Source organism: Artibeus jamaicensis, unplaced genomic scaffold (genome assembly GCF_021234435.1).
Source record: "Artibeus jamaicensis isolate MK-2021 breed Jamaican fruit bat unplaced genomic scaffold, CSHL_Jam_final scaffold_625, whole genome shotgun sequence".
NCBI lineage: Eukaryota > Metazoa > Chordata > Mammalia > Chiroptera > Phyllostomidae > Artibeus > Artibeus jamaicensis.
Genome location: NW_026522051.1, coordinates 2,169,785 through 2,191,061, shown reverse-complemented (window position 1 = coordinate 2,191,061; position 21,277 = coordinate 2,169,785). Strand labels below are relative to the sequence as shown.

Genomic DNA, 21,277 nt, shown 5'->3' with positions numbered 1-21,277 from the left:
CGTGTCTTTGAACACGCAGGTGGACGCCATCAGAGTGGGGATTCTGTCTCTCTTGTTCCCTTCAGTTCCTAGAACAGTGCCTGGCTTTTCATGAACTGACTGAAGAGATAGTTGCTCGTGACTGTGAGGTGAAATGTAATCGAATCCAAACTTACACAGGGAGACAGAGGAGAAAGACACATGATCAGAAGGCTGTGTTATCTGGAAAATAGAAAAGAGGGCAAATAAAAAAGGCAGAGGAGGGCCAAAGACAGGAGACGCTAAAGTGCTGTTAATGTTTACTAACAGATCTTCAATAGGTCAAAGGCTGAAGCAAACCAAAGGTCAGAGAGAGAAAAATAAAGGGGTGGGATGAGGATTTAGGAAATCAGCCAGAAAGCTTGTACTCAAGTGCATAGTGGGGGAAAAGCCTGCAATTCAATTTCACATCCTTCCACATCTGTACGAATGAAGCTTGAAAGGAACTGAAGAACATCGTAGGAAAGGGTGGTTTTTTTTTTAAAGTGTGGTTTTAGGTTTAAATAAGCCAGCACTTTAAGCATCTTTAAAAGACGGCTCACATGTGTCTTCTAGGTGATAAAAAGCAATACTTCAAAAGAAGTTCTCTTGCTATAAAAAAGAGGGGAAAAAATCTTGCGTCTCGTGAGTATTGAGAATGTGCCGTGAGTGAAGCATGAGGGACCGGGGTGCGTGGCGGAGAGGAGAATGGGAAGATGTGGTTAAATGTAAACCCCGTCTTATTTGCGGAGTTTTTGTCTTGACAAAGGCCACCTTCTGAAAGCAAACACCTTGTTCCAGGAGCTCCTAACATGATCTATGCTTCAAAATCCAGGCTATCGTCCAAAGGATTTCAAATTCTGGGACAAACTATTTCTCTAGAGTCCACTCTACTGAGTGTTCACATAACAGCAAACCATACAATATGAAGGAACTATGAAGGAGAACTTCATATGTAATTGTGCAAACCAGGCCATAGTAAGTAGAAATTTGTAAGAAAGTCTGTTAGTTCCTCGAGGGCTATTCTCTGCAGTACCAAAAACAACTTCTTTTTCTAAAAAAAATTAATGATTAGCAATAAATATTTAACTTAACAGAAACATGGAATATTCATGTTCAGGAAAAGATGATTATTTGAAATGATTAATCTTCACTGAATGAACTAAATTATAAATGAGAATGGAATTATGTCTGTACAATGTAACATGTGAATGAATGTTGATGTGTTTAGCATAAGCATTCTTCTGAGAGCTGGATTAAGGTCTTCTACTACCAAAATGAAAAGGTGCTCTTTTCCACAATTCTAGGAAAAAATGAGGTGGATGGAAATAACTTTCTGAATTTGCATGTTCCTCCCATGAATTGTTCTGAAACGTTTGGCTTCTACTACGATCTGTCCTTAATAGACTCTTGTGTAACAGCAGAACCTCATTGGACTCTTCACCCACCGGGAAGAGGAAGGAGTTACAGGTTGAAAATAGAGTAGCTACAAAAAATAATAATAGTTTCACCACGGTGTGAGCATACTCAATACCCCGGAACTTCGAACTTATAAAACTTGCCATTTCAGCCACTTTTGTTATGTATATTTTACCATGCTTTTAAAAAAGTAATGAGTGATGCTTTGCACAAATGTAGTTGTCGTACGTTGCGAAGTGCACCATCCTGAGCTCATTGGCACTGAAAAGGTGTTAAAATTGTGCCAAAGGGAAAATATTTACAATATGAGCTGTTGTGCAAAGCAAAACTCCATTGCTTTACAGAGTGTGAAATCTACCTTTGGCTTAAGCCAGATCAGCAGAGAGCCATGAACTTGGACCACGCAGCACTGGCCTTTGAAGTCTTATTTACATGGGACTGTGCTTACGTGAGAGTCCGTCAGCCTCTCTGAGGGATGATGCGCAGGAGACAGCATCTTGAAGTCTGCTGCTCTTAGGGACACTCTGCAGGTTACATGGTGGCCTCTTTTTGTAGGCCTTCCAGAAGAATTTATTTTTAATGTCAGTATCAAGAAAAGTTCTACTTTTGAACATTTTGGGGGCACATGCTCTTGTATGACTAATAAGGCTTTTCTTTTTGCACTTGTTATTAAAAAGACTTCCTGCTAAACCCAAGTTCACCCACAGCAAAGCGACCTGGTTACTGGTGCGCATGTTCACGCCATCCTATTTCTTGCTTTTCGACTATGTCCCTACCTCTGTTATTGCTTTCACTCCGACTTCTAACATGTGTCACCAGGTCGAATTTTCTGTTTTCTTTTAAGCAACCACAGAACTTCTGAGGGAATAAGAAGAGGTAAGTAAATATATCAATCTGTTCAAATAGACATGAAATTGTGTTGTGTTCATTTTCTCTAAGAGCACGGTGCTTTCCAACTACTTTGCCACCTGGACAAGTATGAAAACCATGGATTTAGAGCATTCGCTGCTCGGAGGGCAGGGCAGAGAAGATTCTTTGTAATAACCTGGCAAATATCAAACCACATTCTCACCACCAGCCACTAATTTTTAAAGGCCCGTCTGGTGCACTGCAGAAAAGTACTGTCTTCACCATCGACTTGAGAACCGACACCTCACCCCCATCTAAAACGCTGACCATGGCTTCCAGCTGAGACGCCGGCACAGCTTACGTGCCTCTCCCTGTTGTGAGCCTCCTTAAACCCACTGGCAGCCAATGAATCTTTCTCACGGAGTACATTGCTACTTACTTCTGTTTTTAAATTACCCAGTTTGTCTGTGGATAATTGACAGTGATTTCAGAATCACATTCTAGGACTGCGGACTCAGGCTCAGTGTTTGCATCTCTACTAAAAACACTTACAGTCTCTACCCTGGAGAAAAGCATAATTAGGCCAGTTAAATCCACTGAAGAGAGTCTGTTCAAGCTGTGGAATTCTTTGTTTGGCCTGCATAATTAATGCCTGACTGCCATGGGAAAGTCCTCAGAACTGAAGCTTGGAATGCAGTTGAATTGGACTCTTCACCCACCGGGAAGAGGAAGGAGTTACAGGTTGAAAATAGAGTAGCTACAAAAAATAATAATAGTTTCACCACGGTGTGAGCATACTCAATACCCCGGAACTGCGAACTTATAGAACTCGCCATTTCAGCCACTTTTGTTATGTATATTTTACCATGCTTTTAAAAAAGTAATGAGTGATGTAAAACAAGGTATTCAACATAGGAGGAATTCATAACAATCATTTATAATCATTAATACCATTATATGGATAGTACAGTATGTCATATTCAATACTGTTATTGTCATGAATAGTTACTATTAATAATCATCAATACCTGTATTATAAGCACTTTACATAGAAATACAGCTTTTGCCACTATTTCCTCAAGACTACTCAGAAAATGAAAGCTTCACGTTATCCGTCACAGTATAAACTTGGCTGCCAGATTCCAGACTTGCAGAAAGCCTCTTTAGTCCACAAGGTGGAATAGAACAGGTGAACCCATTACCAAATTTCTTGCCAAAAAAAAAAGCAGGTGAGTATGAAATTATCTATCTGTATATCGTTCTTGAGACACCGAAGGCCGTCCCTAAGTGTAAAGCCCAAACAGGCAGCTGGAGGTGAGGTGGCTCAGACGTGGGCTGGTGGGAAAGCAAAGTGGAATAGACCTCAGCGGCCCTTTGAAATCTTGCCGTTACCCAGATATTCCCGTGATGGTCTCGTCCCTCAGTCAGTCAACTTCCCCCACGCTCTCCCTACTCCACGGCCATCCTCCCGATCAGCACGCCTGTCCTGTTGTCCACAGTGAGTCAGAGCCCTGTCCAAAGTGGCAGCCATGACACTACCAACAGTGACCCCCTTCTCAACTGGCCACCGCCATCCACACTCTGCAGTCTGCAGAACAGGCATATGTTTGGTTTATGTATATTTCTCTTACCTCGCCCCCAGATTGTCAGGTCCTGCCAGGTAGCTGCTGTTCTTATTTCTTTTGACCTTGCAAAAACACTGAGTCCATGGGTGCAGAGTGTGCAGAGGGTGGGAGGTGGAGGGAGGTTGGCAGGAAGGCTGGTATCAGCCCATGTCCTGAAGGGGTAGGAAGAGTGGGTGGGTATGTCAGGGGAAGCTTAGAGGGGCTTGAATTTAAGTGTAAAGCTCTTATGCTTCTCAAGTCTTCGCTGACCCTCATCCCAACCCACTTCTTTGGGGTGCTGCACAGATTGCCTTCATCTATGCCCAATGTCTCCAAGGTCTGGGTCAAAACCCCTTCTCCAAGAGCTTCCACAGTCTGACTCCACTCTGCGTGGGTCCCTACTCTGGACGACTTGATACTACGTATACTCAGGGTGAAGTCTACCCACACTCTGCATTTACTTCCTAGGCTTGTCCTCTCTATGCCACCAGACGACGATTGTCGGAAGAGGCAGAGCAGCCTCTTGTACCGTCTTCGGAGATTCTCCCCTAGGAGGCCCATCAAGGCGCTTCGTCATGTAGACAGAATAAGCTTAACCCCTATTTTTAAAAACTGAGATGGTGGTCCATCCAGGGAAGTTCCTATTACTGAGTTTTACTTCCATATGCCAAATGCAAACACGCGTGTATCTTTCAGTGAGGACCCTTCACAGACCTGAGAGCGCTCAAACCCTGAATCTGTGGAATCTGCCCCAGTGCGGTACCTACATACGAAAAACTCCGTTACCTGGGCGTCGGCAGTGTACATGTGTCTCCACACCCCGTCCTTGTGGGCCTGTGTCCTCCTGTGTCCCCTGCCTCTCGGTCACCAGCACGTAACAACTTGGGAGAATTGGGCATTCACAGTGTTTCGTGAAATCCCTCTCTGTAAGAAAAACAAACAAACAAAAAACCCACAGGAGAAATGGCAGCACAGGACTCTGACATGTTTAGGTGTGTGTTAGGCCTAAGGCTGTGGGTCACTTACTGAGCCAAGTTCCACTGCCAGTGACTTGCTTCTTCTTGGTCCATCCAGAGAAGCAGATGGTGGGACACATTTCGTGCTTGTTTAGAGGATCCAAGCTACCTGCTCAGGGCGCTCCCCCTGCATTTGCCCACACGGTGCTGAACCCAGAATACGGTGATTGTTCAAAGTTATTCTAAAAGGTGTCTTGAAGTGTGTGATTTCTTTTAGCAACTTGAAAAAATCCGGGAGAACTAATTTTGTGTTTTCTCCTCTGACCATTTTTGTATTTGTGATTCACCCACAGTCCGTCTCCAGTGCTCAATGAGGATGATTAACACACAGATTGTATCTGTTCAGCTCTTTTTCCAAGTCGTGATTCTACTGTGAGTCACTCATTTCTTTTCTGTAGCAACCAGTTATGACATAACAAACTGTGGAAACTGACAGGTCAGCGGACAGTGTGCACTATACGGCAGAAGCTGTACTGTCATCTAAATGACTTCGAACAGAGGAATGCAAATACGTATTTTTATTTCAAAGTAAGAGAGGTTTTCATTTCTACACAGATCTGCTATAACCCAAACAGTTCACTGAGCCCCGAACAAGTAATTTTCAGATCAATTACTAGTTCTTATTAATATTCATGTCTACCTGTCTGGGGAGGGTGAATCATAATCATTGTAATTTCCATTTTTATGAAAGAGAAACCAGACAGGAAGGAGAGGCTGGGAGTCTAATCACCTTGCTTCTGGTTGCAGCTCAGATGGGAGCAAGCGACAGCCCCAGGCAGGCTGTTGAAACTTTGTGAACTTATTTTTGTGCATATTGGATACTGAAGTTGGAGCTCATGCCCCGTTCTTGTCCATTCCCCTACCTCGAACCATGGCAGTGATTTTCCTGCTTCTATTATACCTCAGTAGATCAGAGGCGATCCTGCCCATTTCTGCAGGAGAGGGGCCCAGGGCTAGCTAGGTGATTTGTGGGGCCTATTGCAAACTGCAAAGGTTGGACTCGCTGTTAAAAATTACGAAGGGGAATTTCAAGAGAGTGACCACAGAGCAGTCAGCTGGCCAGGGGCCCCTCTGGCAGGCAGAGCTGTGTCTGGGACGACAGCCCCAGTGCTTGCTTCATGAGGTCGGCTTCGCCTGAGGTGACCTATGTCTTGCAACAGCCTGCCAGCTGGTGTCAGCCGGGACGAAGCCAAGACTCTGTGTCCAGTTCCCCCCCTGGTTGTTTTGATTCTGCCCTGTGTCTAATGAACCCTCATGCTGAACAGTGGTGCTGCGCCTTTGGTCCCAAGCAGGACCGGTTGGGCTCACAAGGCCGGTGGGACTACGGGAAATATGTGTGCTTGTGTTTTTTCCCCCGTGGAGGGGCTGAAGGTCATTGCCACGGAGCTCGGATGGGGTAGTTTAGGCACTTAGCATTTCCCACCACGAGGCTGTTTTTGTCTTCACTGGCGAGGAAAGTTAACCGTTTGAGAGTCTCTTTTGTTTCCTTTTAAATCACAGTTTGTTTCCTTTTAAATCACAGTCTGAAAGAAAAATGTAGGAGGGACAGCTACCCTGGCTAGAAATGTTTTTGTTATTTTTTAAATCTCTCTTATTAATGTGTTTAGGGTTTGAAAGAACTGTAACGAAGCGTGTTCACTACAGGAATATTACTTTATATAGCGTATTAATCATTGTAAAAGAGAAGCCATTTTCTTACTGGTTCATGATATTTTCCCACTTATATTTAAGTTAATGCAAAAATAATAGCCATCACCTCCCTTAAAGGCAGCAAGGAGTTACATTATAAAAGTTTCATATATAAAATTGTATTCTCTAATAGAGAATTTAACATAACTAAAAAAGCAACACCTACTCTAACTGGCTCGATACCCTTCAGAGTCCTTCCTGTGCTTTTGAACATTCAGTTCTAGTGAATATCGCATCCAAAGAGTTCCAGACGAAGTGCGATGCTTTGATTCCACGTTTTTGGGATGATGCGGATAAATCTGGAAATGATCGGTGGGTTGAAAAAGTTCTTCACATGTCCTTTGAAATTACTATTTCCTTCGAAAATCTGAAAGCAAAAATGTGAGAACCTTAATGATGGTATAACGAGTGTAAAAAAAATCTTACGAATAATTCTAAAATTCTTTTTGCTCACACCGAGGGCAACCAAGAACACAGAAGACATGAACCCAGAGATGACCCTCGGTCAGTTATGAAATCACACCCCGGGCGGACGGACATCTTTAGGGGTTCCACCTCACCCGGGGTCTGAGCTGGATGAGGGGAAAATGGAACATTTGATGTGAGGTCACAGCGCAGCTACAAAACTGCCTTTGTCCTCAGGCCCTTTGTAGCTGTGTGACTCTGAGCAAGTTACTTCTATTTTCTGCTTCTCAATTCCTCAGTAGCAAAATGGGGATAACAACATTATGGAAAGTGTGAAGATTAAAAAAAAAGTATATAAACATGTAACAAGTACCTGGTAAGTGCCAGACAGGGGCACCAATAAATGGCTAGCTATCACTAACCTTTAAAATAAAATGCAACCATGTGCTTATATTTCTCCTTTTCGATATACCAGGTATCTTCGGCTAAACTGTGTCCCTCCCTCCTTCTTTTTTCTTTTGCATCCCCAGCAAGTTTCCCAAGATTTACACAGAGCAGAAGCTAAATCACTATTAGTTTATGACAGCGAGGCTTATCTCACTATAAGGCCAAACTGGTACAGTGAGAAACCAACCAAACCAAGCCAAAGAAATAGCCGGCCTAGGGGTTGGTTGTTTTACCATCATGGATAGTTGATCAGTTGAGAATAACAACTGGAGCGCCCAAGGCAATGCTGATAGGATGCTATTTCACGCCGGAAGGAATTCCAGACCCCTGTGACGGACTGCATGTCTGCGTCCTCCCCAAATTCCCATAATAAAATTTGATATTTTGTATCCAATACGTGGGATGGTATGAGGAGATGGGGCCTTTGGGAGGTCATTAGGATTAGACTGAATGGAATTAACACACACAATAAAAAGAGGGAGGAGTCACGGAGCTCTCTCTTGGCGTGCACTCAATGGGGAGGGCCGGATGAGGACGCAACAGCAAGAGGGCTCTTACCAAAACCCTATCCTGCTGGCACCCCGGTCGGGACCCCAGCACCCAAAGTGCATGAGTGTTTAAGTCATCTGGTCTATGGTAATTTGTTACAGCAGCCCAGGCCCTGTCTCTCTCAGTCAGAGGTAATGAAGCTCCACACCATCCCCTGGAGTTTTGTTCTCACTATGTCACAGGTGGCTCAGTCAAAGCAGACAGGTAGTGAGCACGGTCCCCGTCCCAGGTACCCGCAAGTGAGCACGGTCCTCAGCCCAAGGCCAGGTACCCACAGAGCTAGGATTCACAGGACTGAAAGAGCTGGTCAAGCCAGTGCATGTTCGCCAAATGCAGAGAGCCATCTGCAAACACGAGGCACTGTCCTCAGCCCAGTTTCCTAATTCCTGTCTTCGTGCCGAGATGCCACCCTGTACCTTGTCCACCATGGAGGACCTCTGCCTGTAAGGTTTCCAGTCCTCTCCGTGGTCACTGTAGTGGATGGCGTAGCTCTTCACGTACATTTCAGAGGAGAGAGACTTGCACCCCTGCGTGACGATCGCGGTTATCTTCTTGACTTTGAGCAGGTCAATTTGTAACCACTGTCTGTTGTTGTTTGCCTGTGAAAATGACAAGAACACAATGATGAAACAGGTGTTGGATCCTTTGCTGTTTTAGACCAAGTTACCCAGAAATGTATAGAGTTCTAAGGATTTCTTTTCTGTGACATTAGGATTCCCTGTCTCCTCCAAGCTTTTCCAATTCCTTGTTTGTTGTTATAGGATATATATCGACTTCTTTCAGAGCATGTCACACATGGCACGATCATCATCTTATTACTTCTTTGTATCCTTCTTCTTTAAGAAAAAGAAAGGGTAACTTAGTTTTCTTTCTGTGCACTCTCCACAATGCATGGCACACAGCTGGCATCCACCAGATATTTGTCGAATAAACAAGTAAATAAAATTTGCGGGGGAGAAATATTAAATTGATACCTCATCTGTAAATGTTATTCTGGAAAGCAAGTTTGCTTAAACATATGGTATTGCTGATGTGACTGAAGGGTTTTCTGTAAAAGAATTGGAGTTACTTTTTTTTTTTAAAGTCCCACTTTTCTTTCCACTGCTAATGTCAAAGAGGAGAAATAGTTCAACTTCTTTGCAGATGTTCCAAATACAGATGATGTTTGAGAGACCCGATGAACCTATTCCTAGGGCTTGACTGGTATAGCAGGGATCCTGTCTCTGGCTGAACAAAATGCCTAGTCACGTGTTTGGAGGGATGCACTTGCAGAAAGAGGGTCAGAAGGACCGACTGAGTTTTACGGTGATCGGAGATGCATTTTCAACTGTGGGTGATTCATCATGCTCCACAGACTCAGTTCTGTGCGAAATGATGGATATTGATATACTTTTCTCAGCACCACTCACATGTGCATGTCTGTATTTGTACATATGTATGTATATAATCATATGCCTTATGTATTTTTGAAGAAAGTTAGTTGATTTGCCGCAGCAAATTTTTTGTTAGCTTTCTAACGCCCTCTAGTGGCATTTGGTGGTATCTTCGCACGCCTTCAAATCAAGGCTGTGCTTGTGATACCGAATACAGGGAGCTAGCAGAGTTTTCCAGGCATACAATTATTCTGCAGACATAAAAGGGGTAGAGACCCTTCAATCTGCACGCACGCCTCCGTGGCTGTATGCCTTGCTTAGACTTTCAGCATCTCTCAAGAGACCCTGTGAAGACATTTCATGCTCATAGGTCAAGTGAAACAAATACCTCTGACCTAAAATCCCAGATTTGAAACGGCAGCATTAAAAACCAGCGTTTTGTCTTTGGAGCCTGGGTTACTTCACAAAGAGCAGGAGCAAAGTGTACACAGAGCCATGTTCTTAAGGCTGCAAAGGGGAGGGTGGGTGGCCCGGTCTCACTGGTCTGAAGGACCCTCTGGGAAACATCTGACTTCCTTTCTCTTTGGAACTGCTTTTCTTTTTTTAATGACTGTATTTTTAAAATTATTTAATGTAATGTAACATGACTGCTTCTCTCATTTTAACTTTTGGGTGTCTCAGTTCGCCCCTCTGCACAATGGCAAAGTGAGGTGTGTGGCCTGCTTCAGGTGGCGGGAGGAGCTCTGGCCTGTGTGTCAGGAGAACAGGATTTCTGATTCTGCCACCAGCCCAGACCAAACTTATTCAGTCCCCCTCGTGTTGAGACAGAGAAGGGAAGTCTGGACCAGATGCTTATAGAATCCCTTGCTGTTCTAACATCCTGAGATTCTCTGAAAGTCCAGAAATGAGTGTGGAGACCTGGACATTCGTGCCCAGAACAACCCGTATGGGGTCCCAGGTCTTCCACTTCCTCCACTGGTACCACTGGTGACCTGATGTGAGGTCAGAGTGTGGGAATCTGCAGAGAGTCCAGGGAACCGGAGTGTGGGCTCCTTAAGGGAGGGAGTTAGGAGGATAGGAAACGGGGAACTCGCATTGAATTGGTTGACAGGATTTTTCTTATCGCTGATGTCATTCTGATTCCTCAGGTCGGTCGAACAGTGCAGTAAAAGTGAGTAGGTTATTAAGAGGTACCCTCAACCTGCCACCTGAATCACTCAGTGGGCTGATACCAGGCGCCCCGTCAGTCTCCAGATGTTTCCTCAGTTTAGATCACTGATTCACAACTCTAGTTGTGCAGCATTTTACTGTGCTGCCGGTGGTGTAAAGGAATGTCACAAAGTTCTCAAAAAAAAACCCCAAAAAACCAAAAACAATTTAAATGGCGCTCTTAAGAAAATAAAAAATATTGCTGGACTGTGGAATGGAGGGGAAAAAAGACGTTACAAATCTAAATCACTTATCGCTAATGTCAGTTGTCTCAAAGGGGATTTGCAAAGTACGGCTCTAGGCCAAATCTGGCCCACTGCCTGGTTTTGTAAATAAAGTTTTATTGGAACACAGCCATGAGCATTCATTTCCATAATGTTTATGGCTGTCTTCCTGTGTGACAGGAACTGTATGGCTTACAAGGCCTAAAATATTCACTGCCTGGCCTTTTGCCCACCCTGGTCTGAATTAAAATTAGACAAAGACCTGCAAAGATGATAAATGACTTCTCTGTGCACCAGAGCCAACGCTGCAGCTCTCAGGCCAGCAGCCGTCCTAGATTCTCAGACCTGGGACCACAACCTGCAGGACCAGGGGGTGACTGCCTGGCTTCCCAGGCCCCTGTGTTCCTTACAGTGGGGTCTCTGTGTTCTCCTGGAAGCTTGGGGGACTGTGCTCACAGGGGGTCAGTCACCTTGGCTTGCCAGGCATTCACTCGGCCCTGGGCGTTGAGACGGGCGCGGAAGGGCTCCCAGTAGTCTCCCCACCAGGACTTTTTAAACGAGGAAGCTGTGATCTGAGTGTTTTCTATCTTCCCACTTTCCATGCCCAGCGGTGTGGAGCAGCCTGCGGAGAGACAAGTGACGTGATTGATTATGCGCCACTGACATTCCCTGTGGGACACTTCGTGTGCAGAGGCGATAAGGAACACGGAGACCGCTGAGTGACGACAAAACGGCCATCGCAATGATCCGCTGCCACTCTCCAAGTGCGGACCTGTTTCCAGGCTTCCTTGTGCTACGATGTGATGCTCCTGAGCATCTCTGTTTTACCAAGGAGAAAGGCACAGGAAGGAAAAGTAACTTGCCCGCAGGAACACTGCTAGAAGATCAGAAACTAAATCTGGGCCCAGGCCGTCTGACACCGAAACTTCCAAACTCATTTCCCTCCTTCAGAGTCATGCAGCCCCGGGGCCTGGCTTTGAGGTGGACAACACTCCTATCTGTGGATATGAAAACAAACCCTGCTTCTTCTTCTAACAATGGTGAAGAAGAAGAAGGTAAAGTGGACCCTCAGTACTCACGTTTCATGATTTATTTTCAGCCTTTTGAGGGTGGTTCCTGTTGTGCGCCCTCTAGAATTCGGCCAGGTGTGAATTTAAATGTCACAGGCCGTGGGGCTGATCTGAGAGTGTGAGAACCATGGCTGGTGAGTGAGCCCAGCCCACTGACCATCACCGTCGCCAGGGTGACATGTGGTTCTCGCTAGTAAATCATGCAGGCGTTGCCTTCAAGTGCTACCTTACTCCCTCCACAGCGGGGAGGGGGGTGGGGGGGTTGGCCCTGGCCTGATAGCTCATTTGCTTAGCGTGTCCTTCTGATATGCCAAGGTTGTCAATTCGATCCTTGGTCAGGGCACGAACTAGAACTAACCAATAAATATATAAATAAGTGAAACAACAAATCGATGTCTCTCTCAAAAAAATTTTAAAAAAAGGCTTAAAAAGAATACTAATTAACATTAGAATGCTAATATAAATAATATGCAAATGAGATTTTTTAAACAATATAATCTTGTATAGAAAATAGAGTCCAATGTCCAATTTTACGTAGCTTGACTCTGTGAGTGGAGCAACCTACCACTTACATCATAGACCACGTGGAAAGGAAAAACAATGATTCGTAGAGACATTTCAAGGAGCACGCTGGCCTGCTCTGGAGCTGAATTTCATGGGGGGACGTTACAGGCCAGTTGCTGCCTGGGCCCTGGCCAAGTGCCCACATCTGTACCCCTGAGAATACCAACAGGGTAAGGCGACACTGTCTGCTCTGATAAGAAACCGACTCCCAGGTTCAGCCCCGGACTCCACCACGTGCGGCGGCCCTTCCCGCAGCCCGAGAGAGGCTGCTGTGGCTTCCCAGCCGGCGCCTCGCAGCAGGCTTCTGGCGTGCCTGCGTGTCGGTCTGCCTCGCCCTCGGTCATGGGCAGCCAGGCTGTGCCCGGATCGGCCAAGCCCGGGGTCAGCTCCTTTATTCTTTTACTCCAGTGAAAAGTATTATTTTCTGTGTGTGCCTTGCCACGAAAAATTCTGAAAACACCACGTTAAGAGCCAGAGAAGGGGGATAGTAGTTAAGACCCTTAAACGCCTTTGCTGTATGTAGTAGAATTTCATTATGGCCATTGATGGTCACCTGGACTTATCGATACCATCAGTACCATCACATCCCCTGAAAAATAGCAGCTTACGCAGCAAAGGTTCGGGGACCTGCACAGGGTGCAGACCGGAATATGGAGTCTGGTCAAGGTTTCAGGAAGTTGGGAAGCAGAGTTAGGTTTCAAAAACATTCCCTGAACTCTAATACCTGCTAGGAACGTGGCTGGATACTTTTATTCCACTGACATGAATGGCTGAATGGCCTGAAGGATGGGGGGAGACTCAGGCCTAGTTTGCATCTCAGTTCTATTGAAAATGGGCTGACAGAGGCCATTCCAGGCCCCCGCTCCTTCCTTGGAGTGTCAGGGCACAGGCCACGTCATCCAGGTGCCGCCAGCACCTGTGTCCTTCTAGTCACATGAGCGTCTACCTGAGGGGAGCCTCTGCTTCCCAAGAGACAGTTTTAGGGCCGAAGCAAGTGAAGAGGAATAAAAGGTGGCCCTTTTCTCCCATACCCCCCAATCTCGATTCTCTGAGTGACGGTAAGATAGTAACGCATCTCGGCGCCTTACCGTTAATCTCACAGCCTTGCAGCTCCAGTCGAAGGGCAGGTTTGTTATAGAATCGAGTTGGATAGACCCTAAGGTATCTGGCCACAATTGGTGGGTCAAACCGATTTTCTTTTACCGAAGAGGCGTCTGAATTGCCATCAAAGTACTAGAGGAAAAGGGAAAAGCTTAGTTGTGTAAAAATTCTCTATAAATGATTTTACAGTAAAACTTTGGTCTAGTTTCATACTGTCATTTTAAGTTTCCATGTGACCAGAACCAAATCCATTTGGTTGTGGAAATATTCGAGGGTACTTCCATTTTAGAAATGTGGTATAGTTTCCACATTTCCCTTTGCCTATCCTTCCTGTTAAGTACAGTTAAAAACATAAGAACACTCAGGAAGGTGGAGAGAAGGCAGACTGGTTAGAGTTCTAGGACCCAAGGAACAACATGGGTTTCCTTTTTGCCCCATAGACCCCAGACTTGGACGAGAAGAAGCCAGCGACCGGGAAACACTAATGGGCCCAGACAAAACAGCCCCGGCAAAAGCCTGCTTTCTCTAGCCTCAGAACCAAGAAAGGACGGCCCAGCGAAATAGAAAACTTTTAGACAATAATTGCTCTACTTCAAGCTGAACTCCATAGAAACAACCATGGCCCCACCCCACCCAACTACAGCAAAGGCCAAGTGCGGAGCCTTGACTTTCGTGGTTGTGAGACTTCAGTGAGGCACCTCAGTGCCCTTCCTGGGATCATGTCAATGGAGGCCAGCTAGGGACCCCCCCGGACCTTCATCCTCGCTGTCCCTAACAGGGCTCCCAGGGAACTGCATGTCATCCCCACTCAGCAATAAGGAGGAGGAAGTCCCTCCTCGGGTGGGGGACCTGGACTTTGACCATCTGGCAGTAAGGGGACTGTGTCCCATCCCCCTGCCAGAGGAGTGTCAGAAAGATCCAGCTGACACAGAAGATAGAAGCAGACTCAGAAAGTAACTGAGTAAGTAAGACAGAAAACAGAAACACAGCAGATAAAAGCCATGAAACAGACAGCCAGTTCTTTGAAAAGATAAAAGAAAAACAAAACCTGGCAAATCTCTAACAAGACTAACAAACTAAAAAGAGAAGAATATCAGAGGAGAAATGGCCGTATCATTACAGACCTTGCGGACCTCAGAAGGGAGATAAGGAGGAATCACAAACACCTCTGGACATAAATACAACAACTCAGAGAAAATGGATTAGTTTATCAAAGAAGCACCAACTATCTCAACTCACTGACATAAAATAGATAACTTGAAAAGACTGTACTGCTAAAGAAACTGGGTCTGTGACTCTAAGATTCCTAGAAGGGCAATCTCCAGGAGGCCCCTAAGGTCTCACCGGCAAATCCTGCCCATGCTTAAGGAATTAACCCCAATTTTATCTAGACCATCTCTTCCACAAGGTAGAATAAAAGAGCATGCTTCCCAATTGATTTTTTGAAGCTACTGTTACTCTGATTATCAAGGCCAGAAAAGACAGCACAAAAATAAAATAAAACTATGTTCCAATACCCCTCGTAAATATAGATGTAAAACTCTTTAGGGAATCTGACTGGGGTCTGTGTTTTCTCTCCACTAGTGGTTAGTGAGAACCATAATTTATTATTTTTCTGATCTATCCTAAGGTTTAACACAAATGACTATTACTAGGAATAGCTAAGTGATAATATAGAAAATGAGTTACAGATAGTACAGAAAGTGAGAATATAGAAAGTTAATAAAATCAAAACTCTTGGTGGCATATTTTTAACATGAGCTTCTTAAAGCACAAGAGCAGATATTCTACTCTGCTGTACACCATCTGCTAATCCGAAAAGTCTGGGTATTTAGTTGGATGATAAAGTGGTTCTTTAAGAAGTTTTGTGGAGTCTGGAAATTTCAGAAATCAGATGTATCCCTCTAATTTGTAACAGACAGACCCATCGCTTCACCCCTTCCTCCCGAGGCCCTAAGAAAGCCCTTTAGGTTTCTAACGCCCAGAAAAGCAGTATTTGTACAAAAAGAAAGAGTCGTGGACACAGCCACAGTGACCCCGCGGTGAGTGTGGAGACTCAGAAAGGCACTGCTCACAGACCATCACATTCCTTGTGCTGTTGCCCTTGAAAATCTGCCAGTTGGTCTGGTCGGAGCTGTACGCCACACGGAACTCAGTGGTGTAGTAGGACTTCAGGTAGTGCTTGGCACCTTGGGATTGGATCCCTGTGAACAGGACCTCCCTCTGCATGTCCACCTGCAATAGAGCAAAGCCACTGAACAGTCCTGTCCTCACCAACAAGTCACCTGTTGCCACAACCAGCTTTCTTTAGCACTAAGGAGCTGGCCCCTCAGGTCTTAGCAAACTAATGAAAAGGCTGGATGCAGTTTGAGTTTGAGCACAGAGGACCCAGAGAATCTGTCGATCCCTCTGTTATGGTTTTTTCATCTGCAAAATGGGATATTGCCAGAACCAACCGCACAGAGTTCATTTTGAGTATGCTCTGTACTTATAATACTGCCGAACACCTAGTAATTGCTATTTCCCCTAACGCCAGTGCGAGGACAACAAGAAGAAATTATTCGTGTCACTTTTATTTTGCGGTAGCAGCAAATATTACCAGATCGGTAAGTCATACCTGGATCCAAGGTTTAGAGTCAAATTCTGACATTCTTTCTGTCATCCAAGCATTATATGATCCAGCGTTGTTTAATCTTGCTAATTTGGGCTCCCAAGAACCTAAATCCAAAGGAAGAAAAGAATTTATTATGAATTTTTAAAAAAAAACATGCAGTTAGCGATTTCTCCAGCGAGTGCAGCTATACTACAGGAGGCAAACCAGACCCCCGGGGACCCTCGTCTGCAGTTAGAAGACCAGTCGGTGCAGGTTTCTGCCCCTGACCTTGTCCATGGTGATGAAATCTTGGCTTGACGTCCATGCCCGGTCAGTTGTGAAGCACCACCCACCCCTTTCTTGCACACAGGTCATGTTTATCTCTCCTTAGCTATGTGGAAGTGGTGGCTGCTGAGTGTGCCTGCCTACCAGGAAGGCAGGGGAGGGATTTATGGGAGCCTTGTGGTCTCTTGCAATCAACCTCTTGATTTTGGGAAGGGCTTTGAGCAGTGAAGACAATGAGGAGTGTCCGACACACAGGGGATGATTTAAAGAGTTTCTTGAATAGGTGAATGGTTAGCACAGCAAAGGGCCCACTAGTGGGGACTCTTGGTGGAAAAGCCCCTGGGAACGTGGCTGGAATATCCATGTGTGATGGAACCCAGACGGGATGAGTGGGGAGAGTTTGGGGAAAGGGCCCACGGTCATAAGAGCAGGCTCCCTCTCGCGCAATCTGCTGATAGGTCAGACTGCCTGTGTCAGGAGGCCAAGTTCTTGGTCTTCCCTGGGAGACACTCTTCGGGAACCTTATTTCCTGGGGGCGGGGCGGGGCAGAGATAAAGGGGTGCCGACAGGCTTTAGCTCCTGCCACGGTGCTCCTTCCTCGACCAGACAAGCAGCGCGAATTGAGCTATTTTTACCACGTTGTGACCCAGAAGAGCCTGGGGAGGAGCGGCAGCCCACAGGCTCAGCAGGCTCGGCTGTCGGGCGTGGTCTTCACAGGCTGTGTCCTGTGCCATTGCAGGAGGTGCCTCTCGGGGGCTGAGATGCCACTACTCACCCACAAACTCAGACGCCTTGATCTGTCTGTCCGCTACGACGCCTGTGCTCAGTCCCATCGGCATCTTACATTCTGCAGGAAACAGGACGATGCTTAGCAAATACACTGAACGAGGTATAACTCCACGGCTACAGACGGCACCTCTGGCGGGTTGGTAATGGGACATTGCTTCCTACTTCGTAGAGCACTGACTTAAAGATATCTGATCACAAAGTGGCTAATGCACTAACGAGGCTGGTACTTTAACAGAAATAACGGCACCCAAGGAAAACTGATATCCTGAAGTACAATTGGTTTTTAAACTGATTTCCAGTTGCGTACATCTTCAAATAAGCCACGTTACAACATTAAGTACTAGCCCTCAAAAGACTATGTTGCGAAAAATGTACCTGAACGGTGATACCAGCCAAGAGAATACCAGCCACTAGACCATCTGGATGTCGGCACAGTGCGTGGCACTCAGCAGCTGCTTAACAAATGCTGACTGGCTGGCTGGCTGGCTGGATGGACAGACAGACATTTTTTCTCAAATACTGGGATGCCAAGTTCAGTGACTGCAGTGGTTACTGCCAAGAGTCTGGAGAATTTCTCCCATGCGCTTTTCCAAGGGTCACAAATCATGGAGGTGGGTGCTTTATGCTGGTTCCCTAAGTGAGAGGAATGCTTTTGGGTTGAACCCTTTGGTTCAAGTTTCCTGGATGGCTGATCTTTGTGGTTATATAATCAGACCGTGGCCAGAACGAAAGTAATCACTGCTATACAGTGTGTGTTTGTGGTATCAGAGTCCCGAGTTGATTATTTTCTCTCTACTAGTAGGTAATTGTCTAGTAACAGGACTCTGCTGCTAAAAACGTCACTCGGCTCTTGCCGATACCTCTGTCTATGATGAGAAAGGGCGTCCGCATCCCCGCTCTCTGGTTTTCTCCCACCTCTGTGTCTAGGAGCCACCAGCCTGGTTTTGACGCCTTCATTTCAAGAGTTTTAAACGAACCTGAAACAGGGAGTGAAAGACAACATTACATCCTCAAAAATTAATGGGTTCCTGTAGGTTGGCAGCTATCAAAGAACCCTAACATGGCTGCATCCATGTCTGCATCACTGATAAGGGCAGCTTTAGAATAGAACCGGGCTTTCCATTTCTTTCCAGGTGGGACCACAAGTGTGACAAGCAGATCAAAGCAACAGTATTATCACCATTATCACCACCACCACCACACACACACACACACACACACACACACAACTACCAATAGATACCCCAGAACCTAAAAAATCTCTAACGCCCCTTACTGGAAGGAAGCTTTCATTCATCTAAACGTTACGAGTTACCCCACACAGGGTAGAGCTCCACAGTCCTAAATATCAAAGCAACGGCCCATCGTTGGGCCTCAAAACTATTGTCTGTGTTTCTCTCCTCTCTCTTCATTTCACTAGCTTTTCTTTTCTCATAGAAGTCAGTTGAAATAAAACATCCTTCTCCCATGTTTCAAATTTTCAATCGAGTTTACATAGTTGGACGAAGTGTACACAAACCGGCTCAGAACATCACTGAAAGAATGAGATTCCTGAGCCCTCTGGTCTGCTATTGACCAGCGCCTACTGCCGGTGACCACTTAAATCCGCTCTCTACAATTTGGGGCCATTTCCTGGGCTGCAAGCAAAAAGTAATGGCCAGCTAAAAGAATCCTTTTAGATGACAAGTTTGTTTAAACCTTATCACTGTTCTGCACATGAAAGGCTCTAAATACCCTCATTATTTTTTAGCTTTTCTAATCATTTTTTTAAAGAATTTTTTTCTTTAAATAGCCTCATCTATCAGTTGAAGGTTAAGAATCTTGTAGTCACTTGCCTGAAAAATATCGGAATATCAGAGTGAGGAGTAGAATGCAAGAAGTCGAAAATCCCCGACGCTGCCTGAGCCCCGCGGGGGTCATGCTGTAATCTGCTTAAGTGACACTGGGTGGCTCGGAAGAACCTGCACTAGAGCTCGCCTTCTGCAGAGCCAAGTGGGACCACACAGGTAGCCAGTGCCATGTTACAGATGGTGCACGCACGCCAGCTGGCTTTTCTCATACTCTCTATGCAGCCCAGGGGTTGGGCTCACCCAGAACCCGTGCATAACTCCCCAGAAGGAAATGCCCAAGGAGGGGGTGAGGGAGAGATGCTAAGACTGCCTTCTCGCCACTTTGCAGCCAGGATCTCTTGTCAGGGCCCAGCTCTTTACCAGGGAGAAGGGGCCACACCCCTAACTGGTGCTGTTGAGTGCCGTTTTCCAGCAAGGTCTGGCCGTGGAAGTGAACCACGTGGATGTCTCGGGAGCCGCCCAAGTTCAACAGGTGCAACCTCACCCACTCCTGCTCGTACATCCTCAGGCCGGGCAAGTTGTAGATCATCCCGTTGATGGCTGAAAGGACAGAGAGGTGCCATCGCTTACAGATCTGTGTAGATCAGGAGAGAGGCTGGTAAGGACCTAGGAGGGCCCCACCCATCACCCAGCTTCCTTGCATGCCAGGTCCACTCAGGGTCGCCTATTGTGGCATGATGTCAGCGAAGACCACCAGCTCCTTCTCACACGGCCTGTGGCAGAATGTGGGTGAGTCCCCTTTTCTGTACTTCCTCACTCTTTTCCCCAGACCCCCCACCGCTCCTGCTTTCTGCTTTACCCATGTATCCTTCCCATTTATAGTTCGAATTTTCCTCTGCTACTAATCAGTAAGCCAGATGAGAGAACTCCAGTGTTGAGAGGAAAGAGCTCGAGGAAGCAGATATGCAGCATACCACCCGAAGGCCTCCTACACCGATCACCTTATACAATAGTACGACATTTAAATGATCAATGTCGTGCTCCCCTGCACTTAATGGGGACTAAAGTCAGGGAAATTTTTGTTGTTGTTTATCCTTCTATAATTAAAGGAATAGCCGTGGAATTTCAGGAGCCAAGCCAGTGCACTGCTGGAGGGAGAGGAGCCGAGAGCGTTTGGGCTGCCTGTTTTGGTCGTGTGGTTTTCTCTGCACTGCCAGATGCTGAAACTGTTGCAGTCCCTCTTAGTTTACAAAGTGCACGTGGGTGATCACTTCTACTATGGAAACAGTTTTCCTTTAAAGGCTAAGAAACAGGTTCATGAAGCGCTTAGGTTGCAGAATAATGCTAATTCCCGTTTAGTGTGTGTTTCACTGACGCAGGCCGGCTTTTTTGGCTGGTTTGTTGGGGTGCTCGCTGCAGCAGCCTCTGTGAGTGTTTCAGACGTTCCCGCATTTCCTCCCCCTGCAGTGTCACCTGCCAGGTCCCATCAGCCCCCCTAACTTCAGTGGTAGCTCCTAGTTCTGCAGAAGCATCTCCTGCCTTATCTTGTGGAGACCTAAGGGCAGGCGCCACTGTCCCCCAGAGTGATTTAGCTCAGAGATCAGGGTCAAGGTCAGAGGAAAATACCATGAAACTCATGGGAGTGTTTTACTTCGGAGGACGTGCGTCTCCAGGACCTTTGGGGTTTCTTGTCGTAATACCAGCTCTTCTTCTCATCGAAGACCATGAAGAGTAAGACGAATTCTCTCATGTCCACAGGCATCTTGCTCTCCTTATGAAGCGTCCCTTTTTGGCAGATCAGAAGGGGCCCTATCAAGCCCGAATGGATATCTTTTTCCTGGAAGACAGTGGGGGCAAGGGGGACATGTTCTCTCTCAGCATTTTCTTTGCTCTTCTAGCAACCACTGATCATGTAGCAAAGGAACACTCAGAGGCTCTGACCTGGAAAGTTACAAATGCGTAGCTTCATAAGGCTAGACATTATTCATCTAATTCCATCTCATTCATACACCCTTCCTTTGATAAATTGTTTATCTGGATGTGGTAGTCATGATAATGATTATGATAATATCAATACTATCACATATACTATTTACTGAGCATTTACTAGTATAGTGCATATTTTGCTTATAGCTTCTTATATAATTCTGATAACAATCCTATAAAGAAGAATTCACTGATTAAACAAACTTACCGAGTGCCTACTTTGTGCTGTGTCCTGTTGTTACCTCACTTTTAACTGTGGGAACCGAGGCCGAGAGGTCAGCTAACTGTCCTCGGGCCACACGGTAAGCCACAGGGCAG

The 21,277-nt window shown here is 45.9% G+C and overlaps 1 protein-coding gene across 3 annotated transcripts in view; it reads right to left on the bottom strand.

The window, feature by feature from the left end:
* Positions 1-4,917: 4,917 nt before the first annotated feature.
* F5 (coagulation factor V) overlaps positions 4,918-21,277 on the bottom strand; it is a 55,204-nt gene continuing 38,844 nt past the window's right edge. Inside the window, exons 16-25 of one of the 3 annotated variants that reach the window (XM_037167368.2) lie at positions 20,600-20,810; positions 19,394-19,573; positions 18,044-18,160; positions 17,170-17,241; positions 16,134-16,234; positions 15,596-15,751; positions 13,504-13,648; positions 11,252-11,403; positions 8,392-8,574; positions 4,918-6,941 (exon numbers count right to left, since the gene is read on the bottom strand). In XM_037167368.2, the coding sequence (XP_037023263.2) occupies positions 6,795-6,941; positions 8,392-8,574; positions 11,252-11,403; positions 13,504-13,648; positions 15,596-15,751; positions 16,134-16,234; positions 17,170-17,241; positions 18,044-18,160; positions 19,394-19,573; positions 20,600-20,810 (1,464 nt within the window). In that variant the 3' untranslated portion in view covers positions 4,918-6,794. The remainder of the gene's footprint in view (positions 6,942-8,391; positions 8,575-11,251; positions 11,404-13,503; positions 13,649-15,595; positions 15,752-16,133; positions 16,235-17,169; positions 17,242-18,043; positions 18,161-19,393; positions 19,574-20,599; positions 20,811-21,277) is intronic. The other 2 variants (XM_053659309.1, XM_053659310.1) reach the window with 2 other exon arrangements.